Raw genomic sequence first — 22,419 nt, 5'->3', positions numbered from 1 at the left:
TTGTGAAGCGGGGGAAATGTCAGTTCTGTGCACAGATTGACTTCCACACTCAAGTGACCCCTCATGAAACTGCATGTTCTCGTCGGACGCAGCTTAAAACATCCAATGTACAAAGCGTTCCTCTCTCTCGATCTCTTTTGTCCCTGCCCTCCATCTTCATTGCCCCCCATGACAGCTTGTAATTGAAGTGGCTTTAGCAGATAAGAGAGGGCAACCTGTAGTGCCTGTGAAAATAGCATTTGGAGAGGACTCAGCAGATCGCTCCATTTCAGCGGACGGTTCCATTTGCATCCCAGTGGGAGGGGCGCGATATTAGAGGAAGATAAGACGCAGTATTTCCTTTTGCCTCTGGCTCCTCTCTTCCTGCTCAATGTCGCAGGAAAGACACCGATACATGAAGTACCGAGGTGTTCTGTATCATTTGCATGTCTCCATGGGGCAGGATTGTCTTCCTAGATGTAGACGTCCTCTCTTAAAGAAATGCCCGAAGAGACTTGTTAAGACATGATGGCGAGTAAAAACGGCTTTCAGTCATTTAGTGTTTTTTGTTTGGTTTGTCTTTAGTTCGTTTTATAATAATAAATAAAAAAACACTACATCTTTTTAATCTCTCAAAAAGACCAAGATATAATATACTGTTTTTATTACTGATATTAAGACACATTTTGGTCGATCAGATCACAAGTAGACAAGGGAGACACGTGATGTTGTAATCCGTTTCTTTTGTCCACTTTCGACCACATCTGTCCTGATTTCTTCAAGGGGAAGGTCTATATTAATATAATGTGTTCCCTTTATAATTGTGTCAAAAATCGGTTAATTTTGGACATGTATTGGTCGATATGCTAATTTTCTCTGTTTTTATATTTAGGTTACCTTTGCCACTCACTTGAAATTAATTCTTTATAACACTAATGCTTTAATAATACTGTTAAGTAATGTGATCTTTAGTAAATCTCTAAATTAATATTTTGTTGTACTGCATACTATAATTTTATGATGCCTCATAAAATGTTAAATAATTTTAAAATTCACTTGTAATAATTTTAATGATTTTGTTTTATTTTGAATTAATTTAATTATTTATACAAATTAGTATAAATAGCATACATTTTAATATTAGCCCTCGATTTAAATTAAATATTAGTTTATCGGACAAAACATTATCGGACAAAACATTAACTAAGCGTTATTGGTATCACCCAAAAATTTTAAAGAAGCAAGCAGCAACAGATCTATTCTTCCATATTATGATGTACATCTGAGTGAAGGGAAAATTGTAAAGTGCAGATTTAGTTCTATCCGTTTTATGTGGGGTTGTGCGGACAAAATGATTGGAGAAGTCTGGCATGTCACAGAAGTCTGTCGTTTCACTAGAAGATCCAGTTAGAATTTTTTTTAAATGCAAGGTAAACAAAATGAAGCATATGTATGGATGAATTGTTTACAATAAAAATCTTTTATAAAATGGATAGGGTGAATTCCATTTCATGCCAACTTTAATATCCTTATTCAAAACCAAAGCATATTACCAATATGTGTCATGAGTACAGCATAGCAGGCACTGGAATTTAATTGAATAAATGATGTAATATTGATCTGTTTATTGAATAATAAAAGGAGAACATGATTTTAAGGTCATTTAATGAAAACATGACTGCGTCTAATATTTGATGCGGGAGACTTCGGATGTATGCGGGTCATGTGAACGTCGGCCGGTCAGTTTATAAATGCTGTACTATATGTTGCCTACGGCTTCATCAGTACCTGTACTGTATATGTTCATATATATATATATATATATTACAAGCTTGCCAGCGCCTTGAGGTGTGCTTGGAGAGTTGGAGAGCACGGCAAACCGAATGTGTGGCAGAGAAATTCAAGTTGCATTTCTGTAACAACAAATAACACGATATAATACAAAAGTGTCTGATGGAAAAAAATTGTGTGTGGAAAGTAGTACAATATACTTTCCATTGTTACTGTTAAGTTGCATTAAATTGCTGACGGCTCATCTGACAGAGACCATTAATGTTACATATACACTGCTTCTGGAAGAACTAAAATGGTCAGACATGCTGTAACTGCAAGTCCTGTTATTTAGTAATCCTGAGCTTGAAGGAGCATACAGGCTATTTTTATCACTGACTATGTAATTAAGTCGAGCACTCATGACAGAGTAATCAATGAGTCTGTGACTGGCCTATGACTCACTCAACACACTTAAATGGACCTGAAATAAGGATGAGCTCGCAGGTATGTATCTCAGATCTTCATTTTCGCTACAACCCTTAATTACGGCAATGAAAGCCGGCGAATAGTGATGTTGATGTGACTCAGCACCATATCGTGAAAAAAAATCCGACATATAGCAGTATATCTTACAAATAGATACCATCTAGAGGCTCCTGAGCAGATAGCGTAAAGCTTGACAGCGCTCAGTCAAAGCCTCAGGCTCTTTTTGCATGGTCTGTGAGATATAAAGTCCTTTTGAAAATACCTCCTTATATCTGTCTGGCAGACTGGCACACTACTTTTTTTTTTTACCTTAACTGATTTGCCATTTTGCTTATGACCAAGGTGCTTTCTGCTGTTACTAGGAGGGAAACGACACACCTGGAGCTAAAAATACACCCAAGTGACCCTTATAGAACAGGAGAGCCAATTCACAAGTGCCTCACAGAGGGACCCTGTGCGTGAGTCACTCATACAAGCTGAGAATAGACATCGTTTTTTGTCATCACCGAGACAGGATAATCACTGAGCATACAAACATATACACACACACATGCTCGCTCTCCAGGTTTGGCAGTGTGTGTTATTATCGGTCTCAGGCAGCAAGTGTCTGGTGTCGGCTCTATCTGTGATCGCACACAGAGGTATTTCGCCGTGGTAAAGTGTGCCATTGTGTGTGTAATGAGTTCTCTGTCTGCCTCTCTCTTACTGTGTCTGTCCTTTTCCTCTCCCAATGTATCAAACGGCATTGTATTGTGTTTGCATTCAACTCACTGGCAAGGTTAACGTGCGAGACCCAGATATTCCAGCCTGCTATCAAGACCGTGAAGTTACAGAACGTATAGCAACCTTTAAATGTTTGTGTCTTACAGAAAGCAGATGACCGCGAGAAGAGACAGGAGGCCCATCGCTTCCATTTTGATGCCATGTGAGAAATTGGAGAGAGCATTATGGGTAAACACAGAGAAGAACGGGTCTGCTTTCATTTCAGTGGTGTATTTAATATTTTTTTTCGCCTTTTTTTTCACACTGGAGCATTTTTATGCATTTAATGATGTCTGAAATCAGAGGAATCCATCAAAATACGAATAGTTTGAACAGTGATGTGCCTCTGTAGATCTGTTGACATCTGAAGGGAAAAGGTATGTTTCTGTCAAGTTTGTTTACATGATTCTAAACGCATAATGATGTTTGCACATTGAGAAGAAAGAAAAGTGTTTGGTGCCATTTTCTGTACTTTGGTTTGGCATAAACATGTTACTATAAAAGTCTTTCTTTGTATTGTTGAGGTAACAGGTAAATGTTAAGTGGGCAGAAACAGAACTGTTTTTGAAGGACTTAAATAGTTGTCTGCCTTTGTGTGTATGGAATGGATGTGACTCTGTGATGGTTATTTCACTTCACTGAACCCCTTTACTAAATAAACGCTTTGAATCCAAGCGCTACACGAGGCCCCTGTTAACAAAAGTGTGCTCTGTAAACTAATTTTATTAGGCATTTAGATGTGTGGAACCAAAAAAAACTGAGTTATTAAAAATGGCATCACTCTATTACAATAAGGTATTGCTTTAAGGATCAACACTCAGTCCCAACCACTTCCAAATGATTCCCCAGAGTTTGTTTCAATTCATTAACTTGCCATTAGATGTAAACATTCTATAGACAGTCCTCAACCCTAATTGCCCATAGTCCACATTAATCAGGTCGCTCTGTTTCTGTTTCATGTTCTGTCTTCATTTTGCATTCTAGTAATTCCCACTGTGTCTGTCTTACTGATTGTTAGGCACAGTTATCGATACTTCAACTCTGGGTTGTTTTTCCATTGTCACTGATGCCTTTGGGTATTTTTCCTTGATTTCTAAGTGGTTTTATTTATTTCTTATATACTTGTTTTTAAAACACTGGAACTTAATTATGTGCTGCTGAAGACTGTTTAGTGTGAAGGGTTTTCTTCTTAGCTGTATATATCTGACAGGTGCTCTGATCAATGTATTAATTTATATGCTAATAATTATTTTACCTTTATATGGTGCACTATATGCACATTAATTAAGCAGTTTCACTTCCAAAGGTAAAATCAATTGTCTAACTTGCATGTTAACTAGCATGCAATTTGTGCAGATGGTTTTTGCTAATTGTTTCTGGTCAGGTGCATATTGGTCCCAACAGGTTGTGTATCTGTGCTCTGTTTTAATTATTAATTAATCATTCTCAACATGGTTTTGGTTGCTGTTTGTCAGTATTTTTTTTTTTTTTTTTTTTTTTGAATGTTGTATAAATAAACATGACCAAATGCTTTATTACCTTTATGTGTTCGTCTCTGTCCTCACTACTCATCGGCAATGGATTCAACACCTCTCGTACCCTGGAAGAAAATAAAAACCTGCGTTTGTATTCACATGGTTCATACGTTCATGGAGGTCTGTAGATCATCGACACATGATTTAAATAATGTCATGACTGAGGGCTGTTGTGTGTCTAAACCGTCTCAGTCAAAAAGCAGACTGCATTACAGTAAATTGTATAGAGTAAATCAATACTCTAGATGCTGTGTCCGTGTCGAATCACGTCACCTCAACTTGACCGCGCTTCTCCGCGTCTAACTGCGCATGCGTACATGCTGCTCATTCAAGCGAGCAGCGCCCGAAGCTCAAATGAGCCTCGTTTAGTGCGATCACCTCAGTTCAGCCCGAGACTCCCACAGACGCGCGTCTCTCCCCGGACTCTCCGCGACGCATGTGGATTTACAAAGCACATTTCTCAACAGGATTATAAACTCATTTACAACTTGTCAGGCAGACTTGATGTGCGCGTTCTTCGTAAGGAATAAGGTGGTTTCTTTACATCGTGAGGAATGGGATTAACGAGATCGAAGAAAAGTTGGGATTTGTAGGTCTAGTAAAATGGAGAGATAAAGCTCGCCTACAGAGATCACGAAGGCAGACGCAGCGGTAATTCACAGCGAGTGGAAATGCACAGAGGTGAGTTTCAACAAACATTTATTTATTTTTGTCCCGTGTCTGACAACACAGCGCGATTTGGTCCTATACGGTTGTTGCTGCTGCAACAAATGCAGCTCAACATTCGCAATATAGAGCCGTGTCTAACAAGTTTTTCAGGGACAACCATAAATCGCGTCGCCACCTACAGGTGTGCTTTTGTTTATTGGCAATATCTGGCCAAGAAAATCTGGCTAATCAATTCCTCTATGCGTTATTTGCTTCGTATTCATTTAACCATTGGTCATTTGTGTGACAGGAAATGTTTTTTGTCATTGTTAGCCAGCAAAAATGTCATTTGCACGTTAAAAGCTGCATAGTTCCACATCAGAAGGCGAGTTGCATTCGATTACTGCAGCGTCTCTCGCAAGTTCGCCGCGTGCAGCGCGTGGCATTTGCAGAAGCGGCGCGAGAGTGCTGAAGTGACAGCTCCCGCGTACCACAGCTGGAGCACGAGCTGCTGCCCAGCACTCATGACCCTCTCCACCGATGAGCCGTGTCGGCGAGATTTAACTAAATATATATGGGGGAAAGTAATGAGATCCAACTTCCTATTTGCTAATTAAGTCAGACCACTGCCAAAAAAAACAACGGGGTAATGCTTTGTATGGCATTGTTCGTTCATATACATTACAAATTAATATAGCAATAGCATATACAAATCACTATAATTTATTTAGAAGTGTAAATAATTAATAATACAAGAACTCTTCAGAATAGCAAACTGTTACAAAATATAATTATTTTGGCAACATGTCGAAAAATGTTGACATGTAAAAAAAACTAGCATTTTTCAATCACAAGGCAATATGAACTCTCACTGTCATGTAAAATGTGACCACGTCTTACCCACGAAGATGAAAAACAAGTGTTCAAAATAAGTCATCCCCTCACCAATTATGTTTTATATCAATATGCAAAATGATGGCCAAATTCCACACTAACCTAAATTATTTTTCCCTCAACTGCTCTATAATTGAATTACAACCAAATAATTGTTGATTCTGCATTTGTTCTGTATAATGTTTTTGCTTAGGCCTATATATCGAGATGCGTCTGTGACAATTAATGCAACTGTTTATTTTATTATTATTCATTTATTTTTTTAAGTGTGGTATTGGAGTAAGTCAAAATTACAAACTGAAGGAATAAAGTCAGCATTTGTAAAGAAACGGATGAGAAATACAGCACTTGGCATAAGGTATGAGTTCGGGGCATTTAGTCCTCCTGAGTGATATGCGGCGGGTAAATCTTTGACACCTGTCTTTAATTAACTTTGGAATTCAAATGACATTAATAGTTCATGTGCTCAGTGGAAAATAGCTGAATCTTTTTGATCAGTGACAGTTAGAATATAGCCTAGTTATAATAATCAAGTGAGAATAAAGTTTTTCCCCCTTCGTGGAGAGATCTGTTTTTGGTGTTTTTATGGACACACTGCTCAAATAGGATAGGCCTACAGGCCTCATAACATTTTACCGCTTCGTCCCATGGGGCTCATCCCACATGTGTGTTCATTTGAAACCAGACAGCACGCAAGACAATTGATGCAGAAAATCGGATCCTATACGTGAGATGTGGAGCCACTGTTGCCTTTCTCATTTTGAGGACAAAACTCAATTTAATTCAGCTCTAAAACTTCCATTATGCATGTTCTCTTTGCGTTTATCTTCACGTTGTGTGCTATGTAAAAAGATCCCTGGTTGATCTCATAATATACATCACATACGATAATCGATCCCAAGAGAGATAACTTAAGTTCATCTTTCACGTGTGACTCTGAAATCTCTTAATCTTTTAAGACTGAAACATAGGCTACGATTCTGAGCGGCGTGTTTTATCAGAAGGAGATTGTCGTGTTTGAATTTTCTTAGCCAAATGTGCATTTTAATCAAATTAATCTATGCTGATATTAAGGCGTGTAGAAAGTAGTAGGAATTGTTACTAAATTGGATTTTGGCGCCCCTCACATTTAGCCAAATGTCAACTTTTTATTTTTTTTTCATCCAAACACTTTTGGTTTTTGTGATATAGACCTACATTTTAAGTATATGACAAATGTAAATGTATAGGCTAGTATATAATCACATTATAAATAACAGTGTTCCCTCCTATGAGGATTCTAATGAATAATGCTGGTGTAGCGTGCTTGGTTCCTTCCTTGTCAGGTCAAGATAGGCAGCCTGACTTTTGTAGTCACAGACTACCCTGCTGCAACCCGATCACACTAAGCGTCTCTATAGCACGCAGTGTGTTTATCGTGTAATTTATTCGCGAAAATGAGTTTTTATGTGCATAGGATACGCATGGGTTGGTTAGGGTAGGTTTAGTAGTGGTGTAGGGTGCGTGTGTATTATACGTTACACGCAAATGAACTGCGTATCAAATGCACGCGAAAACTGCGTATCATATGCACGTAAAACTCATTTTCGCGTATAAATTGCACGATAATACACAATGCGTGCCATAGAAACTCATTTACGCGAGAACAGGCCATACATCTGTATAATGTTTGAAAATCCAGTTGAAACGATATTTGCATTAAAAAAATTGCTTTAAACCGCTTTAAAAATAATCCCATATTTATTTACATATATTCACAAATATACACTGCCCGGCAAAAAAAAAAAAGTAGCTTGGGATGTGCTGGAGAAGACTTTACAGAGTGATTGACTCTTCACACAATACAAGATCTTGACCAAAAACTGATGCACCTCTTGATGGAAATAACATTACAACATGTATTTCCATCAAGAGGTGCATCAGTTTTTGGTCAAGATCTTGCAATGGCAATGCAAGAGTCAAGCACTCTGTAAAGTCTTCTCCAGCACATCCTAAAGACTTTCAATGAATTTAAGGCCTGAACTCAGAGGTGCCAATTCATGTGTGAAAAAGATTATTCATGCTCTCTCCCAACCATTCTTTCACAATTTGAGCCTGATGAATCTTGACAGTGTCATCCTGGAATATGGCCATGATGTTTTGGCTACATGGTTGTTTAAGAAATGAAAAGCTACACACTCCATCAGTTAGGGTTAAAGAAGAACTGTTCCCAAACATAATAATCACTGCAATAATGATCCAATCATTGACTCTTAAACATATGCCTTTTTAAATCCAAACAGCAACTTTTTTTTCAGTAAAGTAGTAAAGTTTTCGTTCATTTCGAAGTGTCATATTTATCGTCGAGACGCATTTCAGAAAAGTAACCATTATAAAATGTTCTGTTTTTCCTTGTGAGACCTAAATTACTGTAGTTTCTTTCTTTGCAATAGTTGTCAAAAATATAGATTTTTAGATCGATACTAAAATATCTGAAACATTCCAATACTCATTTCCCGCAGTATCAATATTCGATACATCAGTTTAGCTGTTGCGCTTTCACGCTCTCTTCTCTCCGAGAGGGAGTTGACACACACCTGCCTCCACTCACTCACTCATCTCATTCACTCCGTTTGTAGTTTTGGTGTTACAGGGCATGAATTTCGGCATAATTCTACTCATTTCCGCAAGTGTCACACTCACACCCAAAGTGCGCGCACATAAAGCCGCCTCTCAAACAGCTCGCGACTATCAAATTGAGTTCTTGTTCACGGATTATTGCGCTTGAACGGTCAAATACGCAAAAAATGATGTCAAAGTGCCCATCTTGCCGAGTATTCTCGTAAGCACAGTCGGTTATGTCTTAAGTGAACGTAAACAGTTAAGAAAGAAAATGCATGTGTATCTGTATATTAGATCCTTGTGTTCACTCTTAAAGGGACAGCAGCCTAAAAACCCTGCTCCCTTTTGTCATTAATGTTAATCAAACAACAAAAGACAGAGGAAATTACTTACTGCTCTGAATATCTTTTGTAGCTTTAATTGTAAGAATTAATCTGTATTTATTTTTTTGCAATGAAGACTATACATTATTTTACGTTTGATTACTTTATTCCATTTCTGTAGTATTTTTACCTAAATACTACTGTTAGACCCACCTGAAAAACTGTAATTTATTTATTTGTTCTCATATTATTACTGACTATTTACTTGTCTTTTTTATAAATTCAGTTTGAATTAAGCTTCCTTGTGCTGTGTGTGAGCTATTGTAACAATATTGCCCCATTGTAAAAACACAAATACATTAAGTGAGCAAACATTTAGGTGACATAATTGTAATGGTAGGCTAACTGATCAATGTTTATATGTGAATAAAAGCCTAAATTAAAATATGTTCATTATATAAAGTGATTGTGACTTGGATTATTCCACATGATTCATATGGATTACTGTTACAATGTGTTGTGTACTTTTTTAAGCAGGAAAATATTGATGACTAGGATTTCAATGGTTGGACAAAAACAATTATGAGATAATATAAAAATATCTATATGCAGTATATATGACGGTTTTTCCCCACGGTATCGAATATCGAGATTTTTCAAGGAATCGTATCAAAGTTAGAAATTCCAGGCCTACTGTCATTGCTTTTATTACTTACTTTATTACTTATAGATTTACACATCACATATATATCACACAAAATATTTTTGGATTAAAATGTCTTTCTTGACGATCATCTAACGATGCTGGGGCGCCAAAAGACAATTCTGATTTTGCAAGATAAACCTCTCAAACAGACTGCTCCCCTTAAAATGAATAACAGACAGTTATGGACAAAGACTTTCACAGACTTTGATGACGCATTTCCACAGTCATTATTAACATTGTACATCTAGCTAAGCTTTTAGGTATTTTTTTTTCAAAATGCATGATTTCATAAAAAAAAAAACATCATACATTTTTAGATTGCTGTCTTCCTTCTGACTGCCATAACCAAACTCTCTTTATTTTTTGTGGAAACGATGTTGTGGGGTTTTTTTTCATATTTGCTATATTCTCCCATTCACTAGTATAGAAGTTTACCCATATGACGACTTTCGCTCAAGAGAACCCTGGAAATGTGAAAAGGGTCCATTTGATTTAATTTGCACACTTGCTGTTAAATGTGTAGCAGGATGAAAGCTGAGGCACGCCGCTCTTGACATCATGTCCTTATGGCTGTCTTCAGCTGAATCTATCATACTGAATGAATGGCAAATGATTGGTCTGAAAGTGATGAGTTTTCCTACATTCTCAGTACGAATTCAGACCAACAACTATAAACACACACTTGTGATGGCTCATTGCTTTATTTTGCTGTCTGGATAATTAATTCTCACACAATCCAGAAGGAAATAAATTAATATTGCATCATAATTAAATCAACAATGTAGCTGTGCGTGATACTTTGTCACTTAATTACAAATTTGCAAGGCAGGGTATCTTGGACCATCTGGCCTTATGTCAGAGATGGGCGTCAAGTGCAAGATGTGTTATGACATGACAAGGATCTTGAACGACTGATCAGTCTGCTAGATTTATTCCTGTCCTGATGCGAGGCTTGGAGAGTAATAGAGGAGTTTGGGGTGATCAATGTGCTCATGTCTGTGTGCCCACATCGTCTCTGGCCTTTGCCTCCGCAGTCCGCACAATGAATCAGTGCTGGCTTTGGGCAGACGTTTTCAGGCAGAGGGAGACAAGACTGGATCGGTCAGAAAAGATTTATAGATTATGTGCTGCTGTAGTTTTTAAGGTTCTCACCAACATCACTTTTGTCTGAATCCGAGTTCACTGGCCCGACAGCAGAATACTTCAGGAGTCGAATGGCCGTTTTGCAGTACTGATACAGTATTTCCCAGTGTTGTATACGGTTGTTCTGAGCACAGTGTCAGATGAAGGACATAATTGTGGCTAAATGTGATGTCACATGCCCTACTTTTGTCTGCTAACATTTGACATGCTCTTGCTCACTCTTGTTTCCAGCCTGGGTTCTCCTCATTGTAATAGAAGAGGGATTTGCCCTGGCGCAGAAAATTAAAGGTATTACTCACACATCACACTCATATCTGAATTGTCAACTGTGACAGTCCTATCTGTACACAGTTTTTGCACTGGGCTTGCAGAGGGTTCCTGTGCAGCTTATTTTGCATTCAATTTCTCAGCAGTTTGAGGATAAACTGGCCAGTAAATGTAGAATGTTTAATTTTAAAAATGCTTTCATTGAGCCTAGGGTTCTTTGTAAGCTTAAAATAAAAATGTGGAAATTCTTTGTCAAATCAGTATCTAATTATATGGTGACTATTCAAGCAACTGTTAATGACAGTGAACTGTTACCATCTGCAAAATACTGACTCACTCTGCCTCAGTTATTGCTAATCTTAGTTCTTAGCTGTATTTTAGTTCCTTTTCCTCTTACATATCCTTTCTCACAGAGACGCAGAATGCGGGCGAATCTCTATCAAACGCTGAGCAGTGCGGCCAGTGGACCCGGAATATCAATGGAGGGCTGTTTACATCTCCTAACTATCCTAACTCCTATCCACCCAACAAGGAGTGTGTGTACATCCTGGAAGGTAACCTCCCTAAAAGCAAATGAAAGAAGTTTCTCCGGCTATTCTTCAGCTGTTAGATGTCAGACTGACAGGAGCTGTTAATGACAATGTGATTGATGTCTCCCTCAAGTTAACAGTGTTTACTAATATAGGAGTGTTATATTTTGCCTCTAGGAACTTATTCTCTTCTCTTTATGGTATGCAACAGTTAATTATATTCTCTTAACAACATCATATCTGGTACTAGTGCATCTCAGTATAACTATACAAGCGTGAATAACACAATTTTGTACTGGCATAACAGTATTTCAAGCAGTGCAAGAGCGCCCCCTGTGGACGAAGCAAATATATTCAAAAACTATCTGACAGCATGTCATGTATTTAAAAAAAAAAATTAAATCTTTAAACCATAATTTTAAATGAGCTATTATGCTATTGTGAGATCAGTGTAATAAGCATTTATTTATTGCATTATTTTTATTTATTTTGAAGAATAAATAAATAAATAGGGCTTCTATCGGCTGCATGAACACTTTTGACCTTTGCTGCTTACTGCCACTTCAGACCAACAAATAAGATAACTTAGCTAGAGTATGAACATTTTAACAAACACTTGAATGGGATGTAGAAAGAAATGTACATGGTTTAGTCTAGGTTTAATTAAGATTCCACGTTAACCAATTGCCAAAATCATCCTAATTCACCCTAGTAACTTAAGTAATAATCCTATGCATATTTATATGCCTTTACATGCAGAACAGAAAGACGATTTTTTTTTTCTTGATAAATGACTGTGTATTGTGCAGAGTCTGTGGTTTTAATGCAAGCTGCAGCAAATACAGCTGAACAAACCTAAATCAACAGTGACATTGGTTATTTGTTTCAGAGACTGATATGATTTTGGTTGTTGTGCCTCAAGCAGGTGACCTAAATTCACATTTAGTTAGTGGATAGTGGTTGTTTCATTGTACTACAAGTTTGCGCATTTATTGTACATCACAAATTTGAGATTACTGTGGACATTTCTGTATTCGTCTTAATGAATCAAAATTAATTCAAATGAAATGTGCATTGGAATGTAATGGTCTATCAAGTTCTTTCAACAGGGTTATGAAAGAGAGTTTATCTTCATTTGTAGTAGACTGTTCATAATGTGAACACGGGATATAATGTGGATGTGACATCTGTATTGTTCAATTTGATCAATATTGTGTGTGTGTGTTTGACTGGCGTATTATTACAATTGAACAATGTAGTATTATTGTATTCTCATTTTCAGGAATAGGCAATGGGTTCCTCCAGCACAGGTTACAGTGTCACATACTCTACAGTTTATATAACAAAATATAATGTTTGCTCTTTCATTCTCGATTCCCTCTCTCCCCCAGCTCTCCCTCGGCAAAGAATTCAGCTGGCCTTTGACAAAACATACTATATCGAGCCGTCCTTCGAGTGCCGCTTCGACCACATTGAGATAAGGGATGGTCCCTTTGGTTTCTCCCCTATTATTGATCGCTTCTGTGGGCCAAAGAGTCCTGGTGTGGTCACCTCCACGGGCCGCTTCATGTGGATCAAATTCATCAGTGACGAGGAGCTCGAAGGCTTAGGCTTCCGTGTCAAATACACTTTTATAGCAGGTAACGCCGACGGTCGCTGTGATTTTGCCAAGTAAGGCGTGTTCCTGGAACAAGCATCTCTTGTTGATCCTGGAACAACATTCCTGTCCATAAACCCTTAACCCATCCCTACCCCTAAATCTGCACCTACCCACAATTTATCCCTGAAATCAGAGGGAAATGAAAGGTGAATAAGAATGGTATAGAAGCCCCTAACCCTTGTTGTAAGCCTAAACTTGACATAAACTGTAAACCTACCCCTCAAATCTGATGTTGATCCAGGAACATGTTTTACATGGTGAAATCACGTTCACCAACCCGGACAGTGAAAGCAGGAAGTTTTGTTTATTTGAGCTTGATAACCAAATTCATAAATGCATTCTGAATTGAAATAGAAAGCCTTGATGCTCTGGACCTTGTATTTGTCCTTGCTCGTCTCTTCTTAGGCCTGTTTCACACTGCAGCATTGTTCATCTGTCTGCCGCACTTGATGTATGTTGTACACGCAGTGATAAACACACAAACAGGACTTTGTATTCAGTAAATGCTGCACGTTGAGATTTAGATCCCATTCCATGCAGATGAATTACCTTCAGATATGAATGTGATCATCCTTCTCATGTAAATTAGATTTCTCAACAATCAAGCTTGTAATGATTTTCAGTGGCCAACTTCTGAGAAGTATTTTTTTACATTTACACTATTATACACAGTAAAAAAACCTGCAAGTGTTGCCTTAAGAAACTATTTCTACCGGATCAAATCCTTTGGTTTAATTTAGATTGATTCATTGATGTTACTTTTTGCTTGAATAAAATCGATTCATTTAGAGATTATATTACATGACGTACATTTTTTAGGTTAATATGTTTTCAGTGTAGGAAATATCGATGCAAGCTTGCTGTTGTCCTTACACTTTGAATACAAATACTTCTACTTGATTCACTGGATTTTTAGGCATTAAAATTCTGGGCAAGATCCTGTTCAGATGCAGTAGATTTCCGAGTTTCAGAAGTTCTGTGTGTTTAAGGTCAAATAAGAGAAACACTAAATGCCGCCTATTAGATCAAACGGCGGATCTTTGCACCGCAGCGCCCTCGGCTCTCTTAAACTGATTTTATTGCACGTTTGGAGCATGGGATTTCCAGTGTGTGCAATCTGGGTAATGCGATATCTGTCTTATCATTTCAGACCCAGATTTTCATTTGCACGTTGGTGGATTGTTAAATCCAATTCCAGGTAAGCCCCTCAATATTTTCGCCCCCTACTTCAATTCCATCTGAAGTGCTTTCTATTCTCTGCGGCAGGCTATCTGCTACTGACATCCTTCACTACTCCCTCTCTCTCTGTAGGTCTTATGCTGCCTATCTTGTGTCTCTTGTCAGACTTTCCATTTCTGTTTTTAAAAAAACTCTATTCGCAGTCAATGCTGCTTTTTGCTGGTACCACTTTAGGTTTTCTGTTTTCTTAATTTCTCTCTCCACTGTATTTTCTTGCTTCCAATTCCAACCTTTTCCTGCGGCAGATTGCCAGTTTGAGATCAGTGGTTCAGACGGAGTCATCCGCTCCAGTCAGGTGGACGAAGAGGATAAGATAAAAAATGGAGACGCGTTGGACTGCATCTGGACCATCCGTGCCCTTCCTCAGTCCAAGGTGACCCACTTGGCTCCTCCTTACTTCATCAAATCAGATGACCCTGCTCTTCTGCCACGGGCAGATATATGAGCACCTTAAACCTGGCGAGAGGCAGGAGGCCATCAGGCTCCCCGACCCTTTTTCTGCTGAGAAAACTTTTCAAGGAGAGCTCGAATTAGCAATGCAGCAGCAGCAAGTATTAGTCCAATGATGCAGAAATGGCGGTAGAGCCGAATCAGCAAGTACTAGGAATAAGACTGAGGGAGAAAAACGGCATTAAGATGGCCCAGGGATTACACGCTTACCTGCGCTAAGCAGACCGGAACACTTAGCAGGCTAAAAAAAACATCCCTGAAGAACTTGGGAGAAGAGTGAATGATTACAAAGCTTAAAGATGAGTCATTAGAGTTGTGAGGAGCAACTTTTTTTGAGAATCTTTTTATGCCTGTGTCTTTAAGAAAACAAAGCCAGGAGCTTTTTTTGTTATTCTTGGTAAGCAAGCAGTCCCCATAGATCAGGTCAGTTCACTCTGTGTCGCAGTATTTTCCATTCTGCTCGAAATTCCTTTTTTGCAAATCGCTGTATTCTTTCTTGTCCTGTTCGAGTCAGCATTTTGCAGAATCTAGCTGATGCACTTAAAGGTTGCTTCATCCCTCCAGATATACCTTCGCTTCCTTGAGTACCAGATGGAGCACTCAAACGAGTGCAAGAAGAACTTTGTGGCTGTGTATGATGGCAGCAGCGCCATTGAGAACCTGAAAGCCAAGTTCTGCAGCACGGTGGCCAATGACGTGATGCTGGATACTGGCGTGGGCGTCGTGCGCATGTGGGCCGATGAGAGCAGCAGACTCAGCCGTTTCCGCATGCTCTTCACCTCATTTGTGGATCGTGAGTATAGACGTTCTTAATGTTAACTCTTTCCCCGCCAAACACAGAATTCTCTGGGGTTTTGTGTTTTTACTGTTATACGCTAGGCGGTGTATCTGACACATCTTCTGAAAAAGTACTGAATCTCCTGATCAAAGCACATGCGAAGAGAAGTTACAGAAACAAGCGATATTATATGTAATCATATGCATATGAAAAACAATGCATCCAACATTAAACAGCATCTTAATCAAAACTGCCTAATGTTACTGAATCAAATGTTGAACCCAGGAACTGTGCAAGCATTAGGGGTTTTGATGAACTCGATTTACTCCATTAATGTTTTGATCATTGTTCTGAATCCGATCCAGATTTTCGTGATTTTTCTCAGCTTTTTGCTCAAAATTTTACTTTTTTTATGAAACTTACCCATATCTAAGTGTTGATCAAAAAAGAATGCGTGAAGCTAGAATAAAACTGATTTTCTTTTTTTCTTTTCTTTTTTAAAGCAGATGGCCTGTTCTTTCTTTTGATATATTGCATGTTCAGATATTCATACAACAAAATATTCTGGGGCCCATGACATTTTTGTGAAAATGATCAAAAACGCTGGCGGTGGCTGGCAATAAAAAAAAAAAAAGAAAACGCTGGCAGGGAAAGAGTTAAATTTACAACAGGATAGACATACAATATTGGTAACTAATACAGAATGACATAGACAAAGTGATTATCTAACAATATACAAATCATTAAAACGTAGTGAAGACTATTAATGGCCACTTGTACCGTTGTATTGAGAGAGTTATACATTTTTTCCCATATTTTCTGGCCAAATCATTGGCTTTCATGGTGCTAGACAGTTAGTATGGATGGATTTGACCTGTGGAGAAGTCTGTGCCACGTCAGCTAGTAAAAAAAAAAAAGTTAAAGCCAGCAGGCTGGGTAGAAACATCATTTATATTTCATTTTGTTATGTGCTTTAGGCAGAGTCTGCCTTTCCAGGATTGCAAGTCTTCTGCTAACCGCAGTATGAAAACAGCACGAAAAACAAAGAGAGCAGGACAGTTCCCCAGATTATAATGTGCCAAATTTCATTATGATTTAAATGCCATTAACATAAAAACTTAATATACTACGAGAAAATGCTGCTGTACATCTCTGTTTAACTGCTACACGCACTGGGATGAAATATTGTTAACCGTCAACACTCATAGTCTTCAACGTCTATATCCAGGGACATTCCACCTTTTAATCCAATATAAATGTATCATGCAGAAATGGAAATTACAGCTTTTTTCAAGCATGTAACATTGCTCGAAATGTCAGAATAAAGATGTTGAGTAATAGACTGAAATACGCTATGATCCATGGGAACTGACACTAACCTGTTTTGTCATTCAAAAATTGTCCATTTAAAAGTGTGAAGTTAATTAAAGTAATCTCTGTAGAAAGAAGTAATATCAAAAAGCCAATTACTCGCCCAACCTTTGCATTGGAAATCAAATAACAGGGCTATAGTGTTGCACATTTCTCATGCTAATGGGTCAGTCATGACGGAAAATTGAAAGTTATCTGCTGCTGCTGCTGAAAAGAAAGAAAACACTAAATGAAGCTTTACTTCATGAATTAGTGGGTATGGACGATATATCACATTTTTTCCCCCTTTGCTTTTCAGGACAGTGGCTGCTTAAATTTGCAGTATGCAAATTGTGGAAAATTACCATGGAGAAAACAGATATTTTTTCCTCTAGTCTGAAATACTTTTAATAAATGCCAGAATAATCAGAGGAATTAATTGCAGCATTCAATGTCAACTCCATCTGAATATTAATCTTGCTCACTGTGCAAAAGCAGTGGCAGTGGCGAATGCAAATGATTTTCATCACAGTGTTTGTAGAACTGTTGAAAGCCTTGCAGCGCTGTGAATAGATTGACACAGCCAAGTTGTGTTTGGATTAGTTGGTTCATTTAATGCCTTCACTGCCATCTTGGCATTGAGCAACACTTTCACTTTCTTCTTTTTCACTGCGCTTTTCAAAATATCATACAAGCTTTCTGCACTACAGTAGATTTTTTACCATCAGAATACACTCCAATTAGAGACACATGCTCGAATTTGGGTTTGTGAGCCAGGCCAGGTGCCACAAATACATCAGTTCAAAAGTTCGGGGTGGGTAAGATTTATTAATGTTTATGAAAGAAGTCTCTTATGCTCACCAAGGCTGCATTTATTTGATCAAAAACACAGTAAAAACTAGCCTGGTTAAAACCAGACCATTCTCAGTTGTAACTGAGTTATGGTCTGGCAAAGCGTCATAGACAAATCATTTCCAGAGGGGCGTCACCAACGGACGTCGCGGATAGACCTAAACCCAATCAGAGCGATGAAGGAGATGACGTATGCAGAGCGGCAGAAACATCCCCCCGAGTGTTGTTCTTTGCTCGGTTTTTAACAAAAAGGAAACGTTCAAATCGCTTAAAACAAACGCGATAGCTGATTCGAACGAGTGATGTTCGACGGCGGCATCCATCTTTGTAATGTAGGCTACAAAATCTGCTTCAAAATCCCAGCGCTGTCGTCATCGTGTAAAGCCCGCCCCAACGTTTCTGATTGGTGCCTCGATTTCGACGGATTGGAAATGGGCTTGAATGAGCTCTTTTGCCAGACTAACTTTTCAGAGCAAATCTAAATTTGCCGGAAGTTGTCTGGGTTTACCCAGGCTACTGAATCTTGGGGTCAGTAAGATTATTTTTTTTGATTTGTCTCTGCATTTATTTGATCAAAAATACAGTAAAAACAGTAATATTGTGAAATATTATTACAATTAAAAATAACTGTTTTCTATTGTAATATATTTTAAAATGTCATTTATTCCTGTGATGGCAAAGCTTCTTTACTTCAGTCTCCAGTGTCACATCACATGATCCTTCAGAAATCGTTCTATACTGATTTGATGCTCAAGAAACATTTATTGTTATTATCAATGTAGAAAACAGCTGTGCTGCTTGGTATGTGTTATGTTTTGTGGACACCGTGATATATATTTTTACATCTTGTAAGGAACATTTTGGTACTGATTTTGGTAGTCGTTAGTGGCCATTGTTGGAAGGCAAGAAATGTCTTACAATTTTGGAAATGAGCACAGTACCTATTAGTGGGAGCCTGGAACTGATGCCAGTAAATGAAAGTTGCAACCTCTTCAATCCTGTGTCAGAAGCACTTAGTCACATAAACTGGATGAGATTTCTCCCTCCCCTCTCAAGCTGTAGCATTGCAGTTGCAATGAGGACACTAATGTAGCGGTTGGGTTTGGCATAAAATGGAGGCCAACTAGAAGAGAGAGACACGATGAGGAGATGAGTGTCAGGGTTTGCAGACAGCCTGAAGGATTCATCCCCAGAGATCAGCACTCACCTTCAATTACAAGCTTATCTCCCCCTCCTTCTTTTTCCATTCTTCGTTACCCTCCGCTCTGACTAGCATGCTAAGCGTTCGTTCAGTCAAGAGCTTCATGGCAACTTGGCCAGATGGGCTTTGTGATGGCTGTTGGATTTGATTTATAGTGTTGTGCTCAACACCCGCTACACAGCCTGTGGCACAGGCATGAGGCGCACATTTCTGCAGACGGCCGCTGACGCCCTGCTATGAGAATGCTGTTGCCTTGTATTTAAGAGATTTCATCTTCTTTGTGTTCTGTTTTTCAGCTCCCTGCTCCAGCAGCACCTTTTTCTGTCACAGCAACATGTGCATCAACAACTCACTGGTGTGCAACGGCGTTCAGAACTGCGTCTACCCCTGGGATGAGAACCACTGCAAGGGTGAGTTACTGCACAAACACCAGCTCCTGTTCCCTCAGTCACCTACCACCTGGAACAGGACCAATCTCTATTTAAAGTGCTGTTCTTCTCTAAACAAAACCATTGTATTTTCATAACAATATTTAATGTGGTTTTTTAGTATTAAAATATAATTTGTTGCAACTTCTGTACTATTAAAAATATTTTTTGAATATATACACTGCGGTTCAAACGTTTGGGATCAGTGCGATTTAAAAAAAAAATTTTTTTTAGAAAACTTTGTTCACCAAGCTGGCGTTTATTTGATCAAAAAATACAGTAAAACGGAAATATTGTGAAATGTTATTACAGATGAAAATAACCATTTTCTATTTTCATATATTTTCAAAATGTAATTTATTCCTGTAATGGCAAAGCTGAATTGTCAGCATCATTACTCCAGTCTTCAGTGTCACATGATCCTTTAGAAATCAACATACTGATTTGATGCTCAAGAAACATTATCAGTGTTGAACACAGTTGTGCTGCTCAATATTTTTGTGGAAACAGTGATGCATTTTTTAGGATTCTTTGATAAATAGAAAGTTCAAAAGAACAGCATTTATTCAAAATATTATTTTAACATTTTAAATATCTTTAGTGATAAATGCATCCTTGCTAAATAAATGTTTTTTTTTTAACTGTAAAAACTCCAAACGTTTTAACTGTAGTGTCTTTAACTGCACATTTTCACAAAATTGAAAAGTAATTGATTCATTATACCATTTAAACTGATTCCTTCTGAGCCTTTTTGACCAATCATTTGTTTGCAAATTGTTGTTTGTTGTTGTTTACAACTATCAATAGACAAAGCATATTTTATATATTATTTTGTGGCATTTTCTTTGTCCACGCATTCACTTTGGGCAGCAAACTTGGGTGAAATGTAATTTCTTCATTTAGAAAAACAATTCTGAATATGAATCAACTTCTGCTGCTTGTAAATGTGCTATTTAAATAGATTTTGACTTGACTCTTTTATGTCCCTTTAAAGTTTATTTGACTAAAAACTCTTTTTATGTCCACCTCAGAGAGCAAGTCCAAGGGACTCTTTCACCAAATCACCAAGACGCATGGCACGGTTATCGGCATCTCCGCTGGCGTGGTTCTGGTCTTGCTCATCATCTCCATCCTGGTGCAAATGAAGCAACCCCGTAAGAAGGTAGTGGCCCGTCGGCCGGCGGTCTTCAACAAAGGCGGCTTCCAAGAAGTCTTCGATCCCCCCAACTATGAGCTGTTTTCCCTCCGCGACAAGGAGCTGTCGACAGACCTGGCCGAGCTGTCGGATGAGCTGGACGGCTACCATAAGCTGCGGCGCTCCTCCACCATGTCCCGATGCATCCACGAGCACCACTGTGGTACGCAGGCCCCCTCGGGCGGCAGCATGAAGCAGAGTCGCACCACGCTCAGCTCAATGGAGCTCTCTTACCACAACGATTTCTCCAAGCCACCTCCCATGAAGACCTTCAATAGCAGCAACACCGGCACCTACAAGAAGAGCTGCTACGGCTACAAACAGACTCACGACTGCGCCGAGCAGGTGATCGAGGACCGCGTGATGGAGGAGATCCCCTGTGAAATCTACGTGAGGGGTGGGAGCGTTGGTGGGGCTGCCGGCAGCATCGGAAGCGGCTGCGGGAGCATTACCATCCGTAACCATGGCAACGCTCGTCCCAACACCACAACCGTGGTGGACCCGGGACAGCGCTCCATATCTATGGACTTCTGAGATGGCGAGGGAGAACGAGACCACCCTGAGCGCCACCATCGACTTTGTCCTGCATTGGTGTTTTTAATGCACGGGCTCCAGTGCCATATAGACAAGCAATGAGTGAATGGACTGTACACGGACAGACAGATAAGAAGACATGTGGCTGGCTATTTTAATCTATATAAATTTAAAATGGAAGATAAACAGTATGTAGGTTTTGTGTTGTTGCTTGACATTAACTCACATTTTGCATCATTTGATGCTGTGGATAACTCAAATTATGAACTCAAATGAAGATGACTGTCATTATTATGAACTGAAGTCATCTTGTGGTCAAAACAAACCCCTACTGTATCCTTAAGAGCCATTCACACCAAGGGCTATAACGATACCGTTTTAATAAGCATCCTAATTCTACGAGAATAGTGAAGTCAACAACACCACAGCTTTAACGTTAATGACAAAGAGGAACGATATTTTTTGCTAATGAACAAGAAAGCGTTGACTGCCAATCAAAATCCACGTTTAAATTTAAAGAGCTCAAGTATTTAAAGCAGCAGATGACATAACTGCAGCACGTGCTTATAATAAACAGAACGTTATCGTCCGTTGGTGTGGATGCTAATAATGTTATCATTATAGGTATTGTTCACACCGTGCCTAAACCAGACTGGATAAGACAGGTTTTCTTCCTCTGAAAATAAAAATGGCATGTGGCATCAGAACACATTTGATGTTTAATATGCAGCTGTTTGAACCAATGACACTGCACTATGGGTAGAGCTACGCAACAAAGCAAGTGACAAAAAGTCTTTTTCACGGGCGGAGTGTTGGGAGTGTGGGGTGTGTGTCTGTGGTTTATATTTATATTACAACTGTGGCTATAAATGTTGTAGCTATAGTTTCTAAATATGAAGGCTACTGTCTTTCATAACAAATGTTACAGATTAAGAAAAAATAAAAAAATAAGTCAAAATTGGCCTAATCATGGTAATGAGGAGCCATCACTGGTCTTACCTGTTATTGTAACAAATGTTACGGTTAAACAATCACAAGAACTATGGAACATTTTCATTAGGTCAAGTAAGAATCAGTGTGTAAAA

At 38.6% G+C, this 22,419-nt stretch overlaps 2 protein-coding genes across 2 annotated transcripts in view; both read left to right on the top strand.

The window, feature by feature from the left end:
• Positions 1 to 4,544, top strand: part of itfg1 (integrin alpha FG-GAP repeat containing 1) — a 167,480-nt gene extending 162,936 nt beyond the window's left edge. The window contains exon 18 of the mRNA XM_056248447.1: positions 3,108 to 4,544. Within this exon, the coding sequence (XP_056104422.1) occupies positions 3,108 to 3,167 (60 nt within the window). The 3' untranslated portion in view covers positions 3,168 to 4,544. The remainder of the gene's footprint in view (positions 1 to 3,107) is intronic.
• A 355-nt stretch (positions 4,545 to 4,899) lies between these two features.
• On the top strand, positions 4,900 to 21,567 carry LOC130083416 (neuropilin and tolloid-like protein 2). The gene is made up of 9 exons (XM_056248446.1): positions 4,900 to 5,216; positions 11,082 to 11,138; positions 11,531 to 11,671; positions 13,039 to 13,287; positions 14,458 to 14,505; positions 14,792 to 14,919; positions 15,561 to 15,789; positions 19,474 to 19,587; positions 20,637 to 21,567. Exons 1-9 carry the CDS (start codon positions 5,207 to 5,209, stop codon positions 21,332 to 21,334), a joined length of 1,674 nt encoding a protein of 557 aa, XP_056104421.1. The 5' UTR covers positions 4,900 to 5,206; the 3' UTR covers positions 21,335 to 21,567.
• Positions 21,568 to 22,419: the final 852 nt, after the last annotated feature.

The sequence above is a fragment of the Rhinichthys klamathensis genome, unplaced genomic scaffold (genome assembly GCF_029890125.1).
Source record: "Rhinichthys klamathensis goyatoka isolate OS25496 unplaced genomic scaffold, OSU_Roscu_1.1 h1tg000055l_1, whole genome shotgun sequence".
In the NCBI taxonomy this organism is placed as follows: Eukaryota; Metazoa; Chordata; class Actinopteri; order Cypriniformes; family Leuciscidae; genus Rhinichthys; species Rhinichthys klamathensis.
Note: the sequence above shows the minus strand (reverse complement) of the source record. Positions and strands in the feature narration are given on the sequence as shown.